The 17920-nt window shown below is 40.6% G+C and overlaps 1 protein-coding gene across 2 annotated transcripts in view; it reads left to right on the plus strand.

The window, feature by feature from the left end:
* The window catches only part of nectin3a (nectin cell adhesion molecule 3a), a 30648-nt gene that overhangs the window by 1301 nt on the left and 11427 nt on the right, over positions 1-17920 (plus strand). The window contains exon 2 of one of the 2 annotated variants that reach the window (XM_020088153.2): positions 14241-14591. In XM_020088153.2, coding sequence (XP_019943712.1) covers positions 14241-14591 — 351 coding nt within the window. The remainder of the gene's footprint in view (positions 1-14240; positions 14592-17920) is intronic. The other variant, XM_020088154.2, reaches the window with a different exon arrangement.

Consider the following 17920-nt stretch of genomic DNA (forward strand, 5'->3'; position numbering starts at 1 on the left):
ATACCGGCTGCCTTCTCTCCCTCTCAAACGACTCCAAAGTCACAGAGAGGCAGCAGTTGTTAGCGGTGTCCAGAAATAGAAGTGACATGAAATAATATGGGTGTCGCTTATGGGGAGCAGAGAGGAGCTCCTTTGTGAAAAGTTTGCCAAGTGGTTTGAGTCAGATGGAGATGGAGGTGGTGGTGGTGGTGGGGTAAATGTTATGTGATACAGGAGAGGAGACAGCAGCGCAGACCTCCTTCGCTCTGGGCGTGAGGGGTGGCAGGGGAAATGAAGACATATTTCACGGCATGCACTGCAGTCGCACAGTCTCTGGAAGTATTGACCCGCAGTTGGGCTGCATGCCAACCAGAGCACCCAGCCTCCATACCGTCCCGGGCCGTGAGGCTGAGAGGGGGGTGGCGGTGGGCCCGTCTATATCCCAGTCCTGAGCTGGGATTACAACACATGTCCTGCAAAGACAAAGGAGGGGGCAAACACAGATGGATGGAGACCTAAGTAAATACTACTCAGGAATGCACCATTTGTTTTTTTGTGTTCACTTTGCAACTTTGCAACTCCCACCATCTATCAAGTGCCCATGATCAATGATGATTTTTTATGATTAATCATGGGGTAATTCTCTCCATTTATCGCTCCACCCTTTGTCTACAAATTCAAAAAATAGTGAATAATAAAGAAAACTCATTATTAAATCACAGAGTACCCTGAAAGTTTAATCTCCCATTTGGCATTTTCTCTTTAAAAAAAGTTATTCAAAACAATTATTTGACTATTAAAATGGGCACAGATTGATTTTATGTTTATCAGCTAAGCTGCCAAGTAATTTCTGAAGCTGAATGAGTACTGGATACTTAAAGCCAATACTGATATCTATAGATAAAAGTTTATAGTATTTGTGTACATAAAGAGCCAGACTGAAATGGATATCTGGGGGCCGATGTTGATACAAAGGATATTAGGGAGTGAAAAAGTTTCAATCCAATATATCAGCAAATCTATTTTGAAAATGTTTGGCAGTAATTGTCAAGACATGATCAAACCTATATGACAGAGAAATTGAGCCTTGATATTTTACAGTTAACCATAACCTATATTCTAAATATCTATAGATAAAAAAGAAACATAAACCTAACAAAATACATAGAACTCGAATTAAGAAAATAAACATTTTTAAGTAAAGTATAAACATAAATGCAGCTTTTCTCAATTGTTTATTCTGTAAAATAAAAGTATCGTTAAACGCATATCACTTTATGTAGTTTTTATCGGCCAACCTTAGGTAAACGCATACTTCACCAAAAAATGTTTGATAAACATCATTAAAAGTATTTTTTAATGAATTGTGCACTAAAGGCATTTTCTATATGGTGATAAATTGTGAATTGGAGACACTACTTGCCACTATCTTTGGCCTCTGTGTTTTGCGATTTGCAGTTACCTATCAGCAGAAACATTTTTAGACGAGATATATGAGTGACAAGATACTATTGGCAGATCCTTTTCCTTGATTTTATATTTGGTCCAGCAGATTCATCAGTCAAGTGTTAGTATGTATTGTCTCTACTGCTGGCACTAGTGTCATCTCTGTCTCACGCTCTCTCACACAACACATACTTTTACAGACTCTTCTTCATACCAAACTTTTTTTGTCTGTACCCACAAAACACTGGTTCATAAATCAACACAGCGAACTGATAAACAACTCTCTGCTGCAAACTAAGCGGATGAGCTTCCAAACATGTGTTGCTCGGTGCTCTGGATGTGCAAGTTTTCAGTCCAGATCGTCACCTTGACAGCTAAATTAGCATAAGGTTAGTCTTGTTGTTGTATTTGGAACAGAAGTGTGTGCAAGTTTTTGTCTCTCAACAACACATGGCTAGAGCCCATGTGTCTCAGGCATACTGTTGTGCGTTAAGCAGAGCACAAGTGTTCAGGGGGAACTTTGTGACACAAAACACTGTTGTCAGTTTCCTTGACTGTGTCATTATCAGATTCCCTGTCATGTTGAAGGGGCTGTGAGGAGGGGATTCATTTGAGGCGTGGCTACAGGCTGTGAGGTCTGTAATTGAAGACCATAGTTTTGTGGTTTCTTCTTTCGGGGCCGCATGATTCACAATCTAAATAAATAATGTAGTAATAGAGCCACCGAAATTACAGACTCAAAACAGAAATAGATTTGAAAAAGGAGCGCACTGACTGAGCAGATTTGGTCGTCAAACTTCAGTTAATGTGCTTCATTGGTTGATAATTTACAGGAAGATGCAGCCAAGAAATGAAAATGTCATTCTAATTCTAGCGTGCTACCATATGTTATAGGGCAGATAAGGTCATTTTTTTGGGACCTTTTGTAGTTGTTGGAAAACGTATTGTTTCATGCAAATTCAAGTTATAAATGGAGATATACAGTTATGTGGCAAAGCTAAGAAATCTGCAGTTATGATATATTTTACTTGACTCAGTTGATGTGTTTACTGTCTTTTTCAAATGATAGTTGATTATCCATAACTGTGACTTAGCAAGGTAGCCAGACTTGTGATGTACTGACTAAATATATCCACAGATGCCAAAACTTCACTGTTGGTTGCTGTTAATTATCCACCAGTCATGTGCTATATCAGGAAAGTGCTTGAAAGTAAGTTTGAGCAGCACATCCGTTGGTCGCAGCTGCTACATCCAACTGAGCCGCTCATTTGATGTTAAATCTCAGTTGTGAAGCAGCAGACTGAAAATGCCTAATCACATTAAATGCATGCAGTGTTTTCTTTTTGAAGGAAGGCCATCAGCAGATGAGTTTCTGCTTTGTTGTGGGATGTGGAGGCTGTGTGTGGGGTTCAGGGAGCAGGCTGTGGTCACCAGCTTCTGTTGACTCCACCCTTTTGCTTCCTCTTCCCCCGACAGATGTGACTGACTGTCAGAGGCTCTGAATGGCAAGTGGCTCCCTGGTGGTCCATTAGAAAACTCAGAGCTGTGACCTCCAGTTTTGGCTTTAGCCATGGACTTGGCTGTCACAGGGATAAATAAAAAGACAACAACTTTTATGACACTGCAGTTGGTTGTTGAGTACTTTGAGTCAACTGCTTCCATTAGGAATGAGGATAAATTAGTTGTTTTGAGCACTAACATGAGTGACCCTGACTAAGCACTAAGAGGAAGTGGAGATGTTTTGTACATCTTTATCTAGAATCTATGAGTCAAAGCCTGATATGACTTATTTCTTTATTGTGATAAAATAAGCATTATGCTCTCACTGACTGATATGTGCCTGTATCCTAATGAATATGGTCACTTTCAGTTATTTTGAGTCAATCGAACATACAAAGTTCCAGAGCCACAAATACAAGCTAGCTCCAAATTTGATGTAATGCAAACAACCAATCCAGAGCACATCTACTTCTGTCCGAGTGAAGTTAGGGTTAGGGTTAGTAACTTAAAAGGTAGTAACTTAAAAAAATAAAAGCTCAATATTTGTGACTTCTTTATGACTGAGTGGGTTTGGGGCTGAGTGCCACAGACAGGTGAGGGAAGTTGGAAAGCATTAAGAGAGTAAGAGTAATAAGAGTAATGTTGAACTTTCCATGGGTACAAACGACCCAAATATAGAAATGTGCCAGCCTCAACCTTTCAACCCAACTGCCTGGTTTCATGAGCCAATTATGGTGCTTCTGGTGGCATTAATTTTTGTCTCTATTTCCTCTTCAGACCAACATAGGGAGTTACCCACCATTAGGGAAAACAGTATATGGTAATTAGCCGTTTGAAATTCTCAGGAAATGGGGAACATTTAGAAAAATACTAAATGCTAATATTAGCAGTGCTATTTTCACTGTGTTTTCGCTATTATGTCTTGTCTGTTGAAGACATCTTGGAAAGAAAGGAATTGCCTGCTTAAGTCACTGAGTCTTCGGAAACAGCCCGGTATAAATGGTTCCAGATATTTCCATGGTTAATTAACGACTGTGAATGAACAGAGAGAAACATTTTTTGCCTGCTGTTTTCAGGAGTCAGGGTTTTTCCCTCAAAGAGCAGATCGCAGTATGTGACTGAGGTTGGGGTCACTCGGATACAATGTGGCTTCACAGTCCATATTAAAGAGGTATAGATGCAGGATGTGCACAGTCAGCAGTCGAATCCCCCAGGAGAGGAGCACTGGGGTTATGGGAAACAGGTGTGGCTGCTTTTCACCGCTCAGTCTTGTTTGTTTGGGTCACTCAGCTGTCGGGTGGTTATGATGTTTGGGATGAGCACACAGTTGCTTGTATGCACTGACACACCCCCTACCACCCAGGTGGGAGATTATTAACACCCACCAGTCAAATACTGGCAGTGCTGATTGTAGAGAGTAAACTAATCTGTAGTGTTGTCTCATCTGGTAGTACGCAAAGAACAGTGACATACAGTCAACTGTAGCAGATGAGAAGAATCTGTTTTTTTAACACCAATGTTTTCACCACACCTGCAGCTTGGGTCGCTCATCTGCTCTTTGTAAAGTCAGGATTACACCCACCTACATCCCAGCGCTGAGCTGAATGTTTATCTGTCCAACCCTCTGATCTGTGGGGATGGGCATTTCAAGCAAAAATCCTCAGAGAGAGAGTAAGACTGACCCATTCAGACTTCACTACATTTATTTTATTTTTTTGAAGCACATACACAGAACCTTTTGGCGACTGTATAGTCAAAATTTACTGGTACCTGGTAGTAACATGTACTTGTTTAATTACAGTTAGCAAACAGCTTTTAGGTGCATTACCACCACCACCACCATAACAAATTAGTTACTATCAGGTGTTCTGAAAAACGCAATAATACACAATACAAGACCCTTGTCGCGTAAAGTATTCAATGTTATAATTTAATGTTTTATAAAACCCTGACCCATCCTTATCACTGAGGATGGAGATTTTGTTGAAGAAAACTGGACAATTTCAGCTAACCACCGCTCTGGCTTTTGTTGACGACAGTTGCAATACTCTCGCAAAGTTTATGTTGTCTTCTCTACCTGTCAAGTGAAGCATTTATTATGACTGATCGACAAATATTGATGAGTTAAACCATTTGGCTGTGACATACAAGCTATTTAAGCAATGAAAACACACTTAGTGTTGGACTTGCTTTCCCATGATCACTAGTCCAAAACCATAAGTGAGCAGGAAATGTTCACTGCATGTATTATTTACAATAATGGACTCACCATGAGTGATGGTCCACAATTCTTGGAGCTTTCCTGAATTTCTGTCACTGTGTTTCTCTGAGTGTTTTCCTGTGACAAATAAAACCAGATATGATGTGTTTATATTATTATATCAGAACTAGGTTTTTCTAGGCGTCAGCTCCCCTGCCTCACTCCTGTGTCAGATACCATCACACCCAGCATCTCTGGTGCTTGATGCAGAGATGTCGCAGTAATGGCTTGAATAGCACAGCTGACTCCCTGCTGGTATTCAGCCAAATGTTTCAGTATTCCCCCGCCATCTCTGCCACACTGCTTATGCCCACCATATGCACTTACACATACGTTTCAATGCTTCTGTTTTAATAGCTTGATGTTAAGACTGTAAGGCTGGCAACATCTCCTGTCTTTTATTCAAGCTGTAACAAAGAGGATCAAATAGACCTAAGTCATTGTTCAGTATTGATGAAGGTAGCTGGATCATATCTGTCTTTTAGCTGCTCCGTCACACTGGGACGAGTGGTAGATTACTGCTCTCCTCTGACAGACATTATTGTTCAGTGTTGTATGTTTTGCCTCTACACACATTGTGAAAGGATCAGAACAATACAAGCTGACAGTTCTATTTAGGCTTTAAAAATAAAGCACAGTTTGCATTATACCAATAGTAATGTTTACACTACAATCCAGAGTGGTCAGTAAATTGGGTAAAAATATTGGTCTTCTACATCCAAGTGAGCTGTATATTATGGGAACAGTATGTCAAACCATGTAACATGAGTCCCAGAAAAATACACTTGTATGTTGTCTTACTGATTCTCTTCAGTCTTTTAAATAATTTACTCTTTTTGAACTTTACACATGGAGTAGTGGGAGGACCACTTTAATGTCTGACTAGAAGGTATGTCTTGTATATATACACTTAATAATGGACCGTTTTATAATTACTCTTTGAATAAACTAGAGGTAGGTTTATGGGAAGTAGATCAGTATAATGGCATCATAAACAGTATATGGGGGAGTGGGTTTGAGGCTCTACTTGGCATGTTCTTCAATATATTTTTGTCCTTCTGGGGGGTCACTATAGATCAGTTTTTTCCAAACTTGAAGTCAGGACCCATTGAAGGGGTTGTGAGTAGTTTAAGTTCAAAACAAACAGGAACAGCTTATTTTAGCCATAATTGTTACAAAAGGTCTTTGCCCCCTTGTGACTGCAGTGGTGATTATTAGAGATTAGCAACAGCTTCAGTTGGAGCAAATCAATTTGCAGCACCACAGGCAACATTGTGCCATGTTTTTGTGTGAACCAGCTCAAAGCTGTATCATTTGTATGTCTCAGTCACTTTTAGGGATAATTGCAGTTGCAAGGCTCTGGCACCTTTTTATTTTTGGGGTCAAAGGCGGAGAAGTTTGAGAACCTCTGCTATACATGTGCTTTAGTCAGCTTGGATTTTTTTTTTGTCAACACAGAAGTGTCACAAGTGACCTAGCCTCCTAAATCTCTCTGTTCTTAGTGTTCGAAGTGGGTGGTAAGTCTAAATCAGTGCTGCTTTCATCTGAAACAGGGTGAGAGTGTGTGTCGGGAAGAGTGGGTGTGTCGGTAAAATGACCTCTGTCTGACCATAATAATGTTGGTAAAATGCCACACTCACCAAACTACTTACAGTTGTTATTGACCAGTGGATACACACAGTACAGAGGCAGGTTTTTGTTTCGAAGTCGTCTGGTCGCTCAAGAAAGTCTAAAGCAGCTTCGCCCATCAGAGACTAATAGAGTCTAGACTGATTTATTAATGAAGGGTGCAGCAGTCAGCATTTGTAAACCCCAAAAACAGTTGCATTCATTCAACAGGATAAATTAATGGTTATGTTAAAAATGTAGAAAGTTGTCTCTATCTCTGCACCATCATACAAATCTGCACATTCAGAAGCCCAGTGTCCATAGCCTGCATGTAAAATTCACTAACCCTAATGTAGATCCTTTAAATAAACAATGTTTTTGCTAGTTGTTGGCAGAAATAGGCATCATACGAGAAATCTGGACAGTTATGGGAATCATTTGAAAGAAAAACAAGCTAATTCCCTCTGGGGCCACTCTGGCATGTGGGAAACTGAGTAACCTCTATGATGTTAGAATGGCCTAATGAAAGTACAGAAGCCCATTTAGACCCAGTCCAGGGCAGAGGAAACTGAAATTTGTATAGAAACAATTCTCTCCCAAAACTCCACCACCCCCAACCAGAGCCGAATCTATTTGTCATAATGAATGAAAATGTATCAGCAGATAAGATAATTTTCCAAATGACAGTGACAAATAAATGTGGTTTAAAAACTATGTGTACTTCTCGAATGGAGCCGCTCAAGTCTATTCTGCCAATTTTTATGTCTCAGGTTCGTTGCTGGTTAGACGAGAGAGAACACACTACAGGACATTTGTTTTTATCCTACACTACTGTTGGCAAACTGTGTTCGACATGATGGCGCTTTTACAGTAGGTTTGGGAACCAACGGATATAACAGCAGTGAGGCAAAGCTGAGCAAATGCCAGTTTTGACTATATGAGTCCAACATACAATTAATCTTTTATTATCACAGAGGCTAATGTGGAGGGTTGGACTTCCAGTTATCATTAGGTAGCCTGTCTATGCTGTCTTTGTTTGGCTTTAGTGGATGCTGTGAATAATTTACTGAAATCGATGAAACAGATTCTTGGCTGACCATAAAACACCACTTGTTCTGAAAGTATAGACACATCAGTTGTGTTTACGTGATATCTGGCCAATCGTTTTATATAGTGAATGTCTGGACAATACATTTCTGTCAACTTCTGAGACAAGACAAAGATTTATTTTTTTAGCGCACTCGGCTATCTCAAAAAGGACAGGAACAGTGAGGACGACCCAGACATGAACAACATTTCTACCCCAGTGCAGTTTTCTAACACTATTTGGGAGCGATAGTGAGCACAGTGGTGTCTCTATTTGCATCTACATGTCATGGATCTCATACACTTACTCTAATTGAGTCTCTACCCTTAAAAATAATTCCCTCCAAATTCCGATTCTTACTCACACCGCAGGTCGAGAAAAATACCATCCTTTGTTTGTTTGTTTTTTGTGAGTGTCTATGGCTTTTTCAAATTGTCATTTCATCTATTATTTTTACCCAACTCTTGTCTCCATAGCATTTTGCACACGTACTGCAACGCCACAAAACCCCCATAACAAACAATAACAAATCCCACAATAAGGCAGGATGCTGCAGGAATGTTTGTGTAGCTTCAGTACACGGTTGCAAACATTGTCCTTCACAAGTCCTACAGCATAGCTATAGTTGACTCTGATTAGAGGTTGCAACCTATCCTGACACTCTGTATGTCAACACTATTGATCTTCTTCTTTTAAGCACTGATCTTTAATCAAATGTGACTTGGATGAGAAGGACACAGACTTCCACATTACTGTGGGGGAGCAAAAAGAAAAGGGTCCTGAAGAGGACAGTGACATGTGAAAAGGGGCCCGCCTGCCCCTTTTTAAAGGCCTGTCAGCCTGTGTTTGTCTCCAACATGAATTAGTCCACTGAAAAAGCCTCACACCCTCACAGGATACAAAGCTAGGAAGGAAGGGGGGAGATTAGAGCTGGTGTAGGAACTAATGATCGCTTAGCACTGCACAAATATTTCTTACGATAAAGACATGCTACAAGCGGCAAATCACTGCTCGGATCATCCTGTCTAACTGATTGAGACAGAGTTATAGGCTTCACACAAAATAAACAAAGGTTGGGAGTGTGTGTTTGGCATATAGGCATTGTCTGATATTTAAATCATTTCTAATTTTTACAATTGTACTTTCCAAACAAATGCCCATTGACCTGTTTAACTCTGCAGTTTAAAGACAGCTGACTCTCAGTAGAATGCAGACACCTGTGGAAGATTTATCAGTAAAGTTCCAAAGAGGAACAGAGAACTGTTAATTTTAAAAGTAATTTTCCCATCTGGCTGCTTCTGCGCTCAAGCGATCTGTATTTAAATGATTTATCTCAAGGTTTCATCACTTTATTTTTTTGTGTTGCCTTTTTCTACCTTAAGCATTGGGGGTTATTTCATGGGAAACATTTTTTTATTGTGAACATAGCTCATGTTTAATCCACAATCAGAGATCCATTTGGGTGTTTGCTTTGCAGTTAGCAGAGTTTGCTAATGCAGTTTGCAAATGCATGTCAATGAACATTTGTTTGAAATGTGACCTTGATAATCAGATGGAAGTTTAGTCAGCTAATGTTACCATTAGATTATCAGTGCCTGTAAGGAGTATGAATTACTGTGTTCATTAAACAGCATAAACACTGCCCTTCAGCCTGTGACCTCCTCCTACACACACACAAATTGCCAAAGCAGAGGGAAGAGGGTGAGGCTATGTTATGTCTTCATGCCAAAACTATCGTCTTCCAGTTTTTGGTGTATTTTCTTGAAATACAGAGCGTGTCAACATTTTGCCCAATGTAGGTGATGAATTAAACAAAGGAAAAAGTTGAGACCGAAAGTGATCATTGTAAACATTATCTTAGACCAACTTCCTGGTTCACCAGTGAAGTGCCATCTATGCTGTAGATTTACACATCCACAGATGTGCTATTTACGTTAAAAAAAGAGTAAGAATTAACGTACTAGGCTCTGATCATCTGAGTGATTGTGCCTCATGGTAGCAATGTTGCCATGTTCCCAGCCGTCTACTGTTGATTTGCTGAGAACATGCACAATGTGTGTGCACTCACAAACAATTAATATAATGGCCCAAAGTGCAGAGAAAGAAGGAAATCTTTTAAAATGTCAAACATCTTATCTTGCAAATTTAAAGAAAGCGACAAAACAATTCCTGTATCCACCCCTGCCAAAATTGATGTCCGTTCCATCCACCGAGTCACTTAGTAAGATGTTTGGTATTTTTTGCATAATCCTGCTGACAAAGAAACAAACAGACAGGGATGGAGGAGTGGTAATAACTTAATGACGTGAATACTGTACTGCCCCTGAAGTGAGATTGCATGATTAAAAACATTTGCACAAATTAACAATCATGTCTGTGTTATACATGTTGAACATGTAGCATTGGAGTTAAGCTTTGACCTTGTTCAGAAGCATACATGGTGGTCTGAACCTCTGTCAGGCTGTCATTGCCTGTCATGTGCTGATATGACTTAGTAAAAAAATCATTGACCCAGCTCAGTTCAATGTTTATATCCATCCCTTACACGCCTCACACTCTTGCTGAACTCTTCATCTGTCCACCCCGGTTCTTTTTCTCAATCACTGCTTCATTTCTGGTTGTGTGTCCTTATTCATCCTTCTCTCAACTCAGAGTTTCCTCTTGCTTTCGTCCTAAACCGCACTCCCTCCTGCACAAATCTCATGTCTGCATTCTTCCCCTGTGAGGTCTTCAGATCAGTTTCTCGTGAGGGCTGTTTGACATTGTAATCTATGCGTGGAGTTTGTCTACATGAACATGACACATTGTCCATTTTTTTGCAGCTCGTGAATGTTTCTGGCCTTAGATTAGTGTTGTCTCAGGGGGTTCTGACACTGCAGGCTTCAGTGTGAGGATCTCTCTCTGGCCGGGAGACAGCCTCCTCTCGGGAGGTCAGGCCTGATGCTAGGTCAGGTCTTGGTAGGTGGAGATTTTGGCTCATCGAGTGGCTGACGTGGAATGTTTGAGTCCGTTGCCAAGCAAAGAGGAAGGTTTTGATTTGCCATTGCGTCTTTCGAGCAGCTTGTCGCAATTAGTGATGTCAGTAGGAAAAGAAACAAATATGAGCATTTCTTCAAAGGACAAGCATATCCTTCCCATGAGTTCATTCTTTCCTTGGTATTCTCACGGAAAAGAGGGTAAAAGTGCAGCTTATTGCTCCACAGCCGAATAAGGTTTTGCAGGCCTGGGTTCCTTTTGTTCTCTGGGGCAGGGTGTTACATTTAGAGTTGACTAATTGACTTATGAAGCATAAAAACATCAAAATGGATTATATATTAACTTTTAAAAATCTAAACCATTTTTGTTTACTAGATGTGATGCATAACCAGCAATAAAATGAGTGACAGTCCTGAGCTGTGCTTCAGTTCTGAAGCTATACGCCTGTTTCCTTGATGAAAACAGTGTGACAGCTTTGTGTAGCGCACTGCTTACATTTCATTTGCCTGCAGTATTTTAGGTAATATTTCACGGCTCTCTAGTTTGCGAGCCCTGGCTGTGTTGTTCATGGTCACAGCAAGCAGTGCCAAGTTTCCCCACTCTCCTCCTGGCTGTAGGTATCCCATGCAGAGGCCATCTGTCTCTCCTCCCCTAATGGTAAGGGTGGAGTCCTCTTTAAACACATCCCCCCTTTCTCTCCCTCCTTTCCTGCTTACTGTAAAACAAACAGAACATAGCACGGACAGAGTCTAGTTTCTTTGTATGCTTTGACAGGCCTGAAAGCTGACACACTGAGATAGACAAACTACGTTCAGTAGCAGTTGGAGTGTCGTGTCACATAGCTGCAGTATGTGGAGCATGTTACGGAGAAGCCTGGTCGGAGACACGTGTCTCCATGCATCAACACAATGTCACATATGCCAAGCATGTTAGTTTAATGCTCACCCAACCAATGTCGCAGCATGAATTTGTCTGCCGTCTACATTGTCGCTTCAGTTATAGATTTATATTTCTGAATATTTATGTGAGGTTTTTGTCACAGCTGTATGAATAGCAAGCAAAAACAACTGAGATGCACTAGCAAGGTGACAACAAACAGCTGTCGTGTCAGCTCAGATGACAGTAGATAGAAGTAAAAACCCACATGGCTCCGACCCTGATTCTCCCCCACACCAGTGCACTGAGATGACTCTGGCAGACGCAATGCAAACACAGGGTATCACATTCAGTGCAAAGCATATTATAGCTGCACAGGCTCTTTTTTTTATTTCATAGATCGGGTCACGATGCAAACGTGGGAAGCAGATGTAAACATATCTCTAAATTATTGTGGAGAATGGAATAATAACCCAAACTGACTCTCCCAATCGTTTCCCCAAAGATGATGACAAATAGGGCAGGCCGAGTTAAATGCTTGAGGTTAATAGGTTAGAAGCCTAAATACAGTGTAGAGCTATGCTAGATTACTTTACACAGCAAGACAAGAAACACAAGGAAAACATTTTTTAAATGTGGGTCAGCAGAGAAAGTAAACAAACAAACAGGAGAGCCCCAGTGTCCTAGCACAGCATGAAAATTCACAACACAATGCAACATGCATTTAAAATGCAGCAGCCATTCAAACAAAATGCCTGACTCTTACACATATGGTCACACACTTATTCCTTATTTTGGAGGAGAGAAACTCTCCCTGTGTGTGTTTGTGTGTGTGTGTATGTGTATGTGTGTAATCACTAAAATTACAGGGGATGTAATGGAGCACAGGGAGCCTCAGCCTCCTCGGCTATATTTCTCTCGAACCAAGATAGCATTGCTGTGGCTTACCGCTTGCATTCATGCCAGAGACTGAAAATACCAGCCAGCGGACCACTTTTATAAGCTTTACTCCATACACATCCGAGACGATGTACAAAGTGGAAATTTATGGCTCCCAAATATAGCTTACTCCAACTGCAACTGTGTCAAGAAAACTTAAACTGTTTTGAATACTTTGAATGAAATCACCTTTTTTTTAAATTCTAATCCATAAATGAAACATTTTCCCAAAGTTTAATGTGGATCTACTCTACATTTCAGTCTGGACCACTGTTGTAAATCTTTGCACAGCCTCAATGAAAAAAATGTTAACGCGTGCGTATTTCTATCAATGACTCATTTGTGTGATTATGCCGCAAAAACATTTTTTATTTTTCATTCAGAGCGGTATCCATGACCTTTAATTTAATATGCTGCATTCATTGCCACTGACTTGGTTATTTTTGTTTACATTTTTTTCTGTTCAACTCAGTTGTGCATCCATCAACTGTGACATGTAGATTACTGTCCATCCAGCTCACACATCATGAACACAACCACACTCCCTTCAGGGTCTTTCAGTCTTTCACTCATCTTGTCTTGAGTTACAGAACATCTGCAATTCAAAATGTCCGTTAATGGTCAAAACAAAGTTTATATATGTTCCATTTGTTTAAAATAACTCTGGTGGTGGGCTTCAAGTCAAAATAAGGGCCTTATAAAAAGAAGGAATAAAACCATTAAATTGCTTGTGTTGTTTCATCTCCTTCCAGATTTTTTTTCCTTTCCTGCTTAAAAGGTGCTCCGATAATTAGCAAGAGGGACAGTCTGAGTGTCCTGTGGTGAAAGTGTGTTGCTTATTAAGGGGGAAAGCAGAGCTCTCAGAGTTACCAAGTCTGGTGTCCTTTTCAACCACAGGAAAAACATGTCTGAAACAAATGATGGCTCTTAATCTGACCAAGGGACAACCATTTATATTGATGATGGCAAAGGAGAATAAATGTATGAAGTAGTTTACTTCAGCTTTTAGAGAGATAGTCAAGAGTTTCCTTTTAATCTAAGTCAAACTGCTGCTTTGACTTCGCTGACAAAAAAGGAGGAATTGTACTGTCGTTGGTTTGTGTATTTTAACACCAGAATACACAGGTTGCAACGGCAGCACATGTTCAGAAAGCTTTAGATTTTCATGTAATCTCACTTGATCGCTTGTGTGTTGTGTCTCACTGTGTAGATGCCATTTCAGTATCTGCTAATGTCTTATTTCCCAGCACTCCAGAAAATCAGCAGTCTTCTCCCCATTCACTCCCTGGAATATCTCAGCAACTGTACCTTTTATGTTGTCTGGTGAAAGCACAACGTCTGTATTGTTACCACTGTTGCAACAGGCGAGCAGAGACATACAAATTTAAGATGCGTAGATTTTAATTCCCTGAAAACGTTCCTTTCACCATTGGACACGTTTTCTCTAATCTCTTAATTCAATCAGGCGACACTGTCATGAGGAATCCAATCTTCCAGTTTCATTATAACTGCTGCAATCATGTGTTGCTGTTTATCTGAATCTTATCTTAAATATCCCTTTTCTCTCAGCAGGCGTGAACAGTAACCACGTGATCGTTCCTGAGAAAGTGAATGCCGTGCTGGGGAAGAACATCACATTGGGCTGCAGAATAGAGGTGGGCTCCAACCTCAGTCTCACACAGATCTCCTGGGAACGTCGTCTTCCTTCAGGCACTGTTACCCTGGCAGTATTCAACCCCAAGTATGGAACCTCATTCTCGGACGAGTACATCCAGCGCGTCTCATTTGTTTCCCCTTCAATACAAGATGCAACCATCACCCTTAAAGAAGTTGGCTTTGCAGATATCGGGTCCTACATCTGCAAAGTGGCAACATTTCCTCTGGGCAATACACAAGCATCAACCTTCGTCAATGTATTAGGTAAAGTAAAGCCATGTTACTTCCACCTTCATTGCTTGTAGTGCTTCCTAATGCTGTTCTTAAATCACTTCCCAAAACATCTTCAGTTTTGACGAAGAAGTTTTGGTGACCGCTTAGTGTTCTGCTTGGAGGAAGAAACTTCTCTCCAAAGCCACCAAACTTCTAAATTCATGCAGAAATCCACTGCTGTCTAGAAAAGTTGCCGTGGTCTCACTCATGCCACGCACTTCAGCGTTACCTGCTTTTTAGGCCACTGAGATATTAGCACATATAATACACAACAGTATAAACATTTGAATTAGAAGGAGTCTGTCCTCATTTATCAAACACGGTTAAAAAAAACTTCAAACTTTCCTTAAGTGAGGCAACTTATTTTCACTTGACAAGTTTATTGCAGGGTGTGACATTAAAGCTGTTTGCAGACATGAGCTCCAGAAAATGTGTGGAAAGTGGGGTTCTAAACTTTTTTTGACTTTGCCTTTCACAAGAAGAAAACACAGCAGGAGATTCAAAACAACAGTTATTTCTCTGCAACGTTCTAATGAGGGTTGGTGTCTATGTAGAGCATGCAGGAGGCAGGAAATGGTGTATTAATTTGATCACATGTGCAGGAGAAACTCAAGAGATTGAGATGAACTAACAAGCTCTGTGCATTTCAGCATTGGACACATACTATACCCAGATCTGTTATTTACTGCTACCACAAATCCTAATATGAAAAACGTAATATGATAAATTGATGAAATCTGTAATAAACTGTTTTATTCCCCTATGTGTACACGCCTGATCCACACTGTATCAACACAATAACGCCTCCTTTCTGAGGAGCCTGAATGTTGAACTTTCTGCGTGTGTCAGCATTTGTTTCATACCTTAGGTGGCTAGATCTCAGGCAGAGCAGAGAGAGGAGATTGCACTGTAGGCAGTAGCTTCTTGCCTCCCTCACTGGACTGAGAGAGACTGACGACTAATGAGTGGTACATTAAGCGATGCTGTGACGGCCACAGTGTCTGGGACCTCACCGAGTTCAATTACACCTTGCTATCTTCTCTGAGCAGTTTCTCAGGCATGGTTTTTTTGGAATTAGGGTGTGATTATGTGAAAATATGTGTTCTTTGCAATTCAATACATGTCATGTGGGAATCAGTTTATCCCGTGAGTTATTTCTGTTGGAAGAGCACTTCACAGTTCGCAGTTACAAGATCTAAAGTCAGCACATTCAAGTCCCCAAAGCTTCCATCTCTGCCTGGTTGTAGTTTGATGTGTACCTTTGTACCTCTGCCAAGAAGGTTAGGTATTCACTTGTGTCTGTTGTTGTTGGTTTATTAGTTAGCAGCCATAGCAGGTTTACGCAAAACTCAAACTATTTCCACCAAGCTTGCAAGAGATGGGGCCTGGGCCTGGGAAAACCCCATTAACATTTGGTGCAGATGTGGATTAAGGGGATAAACTTTATTTTCATTGATGGGAAGATGGACAGCAAATGTGAAATGGTGAGAGAGAATCGGTGAAGATGCAGCAAAGGACAGGGTGGGAACTGAACTTGCGGCTGCTGCTGGAGGACTCAAGCCACTGTATACAGCTTGCGTGTTTCTTCTGGTCAATCATTTGTAGGACTGTTCAACCCTGGTGAAGGAATCTGCTGAGAGCTGGTTTAGAAGGGAACAAGTTGTGTGTAATGCAGAATTCTGGATATCACGTCAGTATGAGCAAGTTATTTATGTAAAACTAGAGTTAACTAACATAGTGTTCTTATGTACAGAATAGTTGTACAGTTTTGTTTTTTTTTTCAGTTTAGATTCACATTTGAGGTTTATAAGAAAACACCTGATTTAGTTTTCATTCCTTTCAAATGAGATAATGAAAAGCAAAGAAAAAGCTCTAACCGATGAATAATAGACCACGACATTGTAATGATTAACAGGTGCACAGGACATTGACTTGATTTCAAAAGTCACACTTGATAGAAACCTATTCCTGCATTTAATCAGTATCACTCAACATATGGTATTTGTATTGGCCCAACACTTTCATTTACTTCATCTTTTATAAAAGGCTTAAGCAATAACAATATCAGCAGGAATTTTAGCACTAAACCAAAAGTCTCCACCAGTTAGCAAAGGGAAGGAAGCAGATGAGGAAATATAACATTGAATGACCCTTTGTTTTAAACTGCCAACAGGTCAGTGGGAAATCTACTGAACAACAATTGACTGGTAAAAACAACACATGCACACACATTAAGTTGGCAAGATGGAAGTGATAAGCAGTACCACTCCACATAATTCTACAGCTACGTCAACTCCAAGCATTTGAGCGTCATCCACAAATTGTAAACCACTTTTGATTTAAAGTTTGCTGCTCTTTCATGTGGCCTGTAATGCAGCTCTTTTGCTGATTTATTAAACTGAAAAAATCACAGAGATAAAAAAAATTGCTCACTGATGGGAACAGATCTGAACAGTGTCATTAGTTTCCCTTTTGTGAAAATGTTTTTTCGGTTCTCCTTTCTGTCTCTTCACGTGATTCTGGATTTTCCCTACTGTCTGTGTAGTGAGTCATAAAGTTCATCATTTGTTTGCATGAGTCCTCTTAGTCATCCTCTTATGAGACCAGCCTCAGCCAGCAGTTGACCTGCTAATACTTTCATTAAGGGGTGGCTTCATTTGCACTGAATTAGCTTTTTTTCATCACAGAATGCAAAATTGTAATGGCTGAGCATTTCAAAAGGTTATATGTTATCATAACAAATGGATTCATTTTCATATTGAAAATACCAGTTAATTGTTTTTGGTTGCTAAATCTCACTCAAATAAATGGGCAGACGTGATGCATGCTCATCCAGTTAAATCCCTTATTTATTGGGGTTCCCACTCTGACGTCAGTGTTCCACATGGATCAGTGGGGATTTGGGCACTGAATGGAAATCTTTCCCCTTTTCCCTGAAGCATTTGCACTCATCCAAAGCGTTCCCCTCCCTTCCTGACAGCGACTCCAAATTAACACGTCTCTGATTTAGTTATTCGGGAGCTTGAGCCAGCTCGTCTCCGAACATAGAACAACTACTGTTTATAGTGCGAGGCCAGTGAGGAGGGGCAGAGAGAAGTGAGTGAAGAATGTGAGGTGGACGACTGAGTGCGGCGTCCCCACCCTTGCACTGGGTACAGGAGACGCCAGGTTATTTTTGGGTGTCAGGAGTTATTTCAATTTGTCATTGGGCTTCCTGCTCGACCTGCATGGAAGGGGCGGGTGGTAGACGAATAGAAAGGTTATGACCTCGACTTGTGGATTAGGACGGTGTGTGCCCCCACGTGCCGCCTTTAAAACTG

Source organism: Paralichthys olivaceus, chromosome 11 (assembly GCF_024713975.1).
Source record: "Paralichthys olivaceus isolate ysfri-2021 chromosome 11, ASM2471397v2, whole genome shotgun sequence".
NCBI lineage: Eukaryota > Metazoa > Chordata > Actinopteri > Pleuronectiformes > Paralichthyidae > Paralichthys > Paralichthys olivaceus.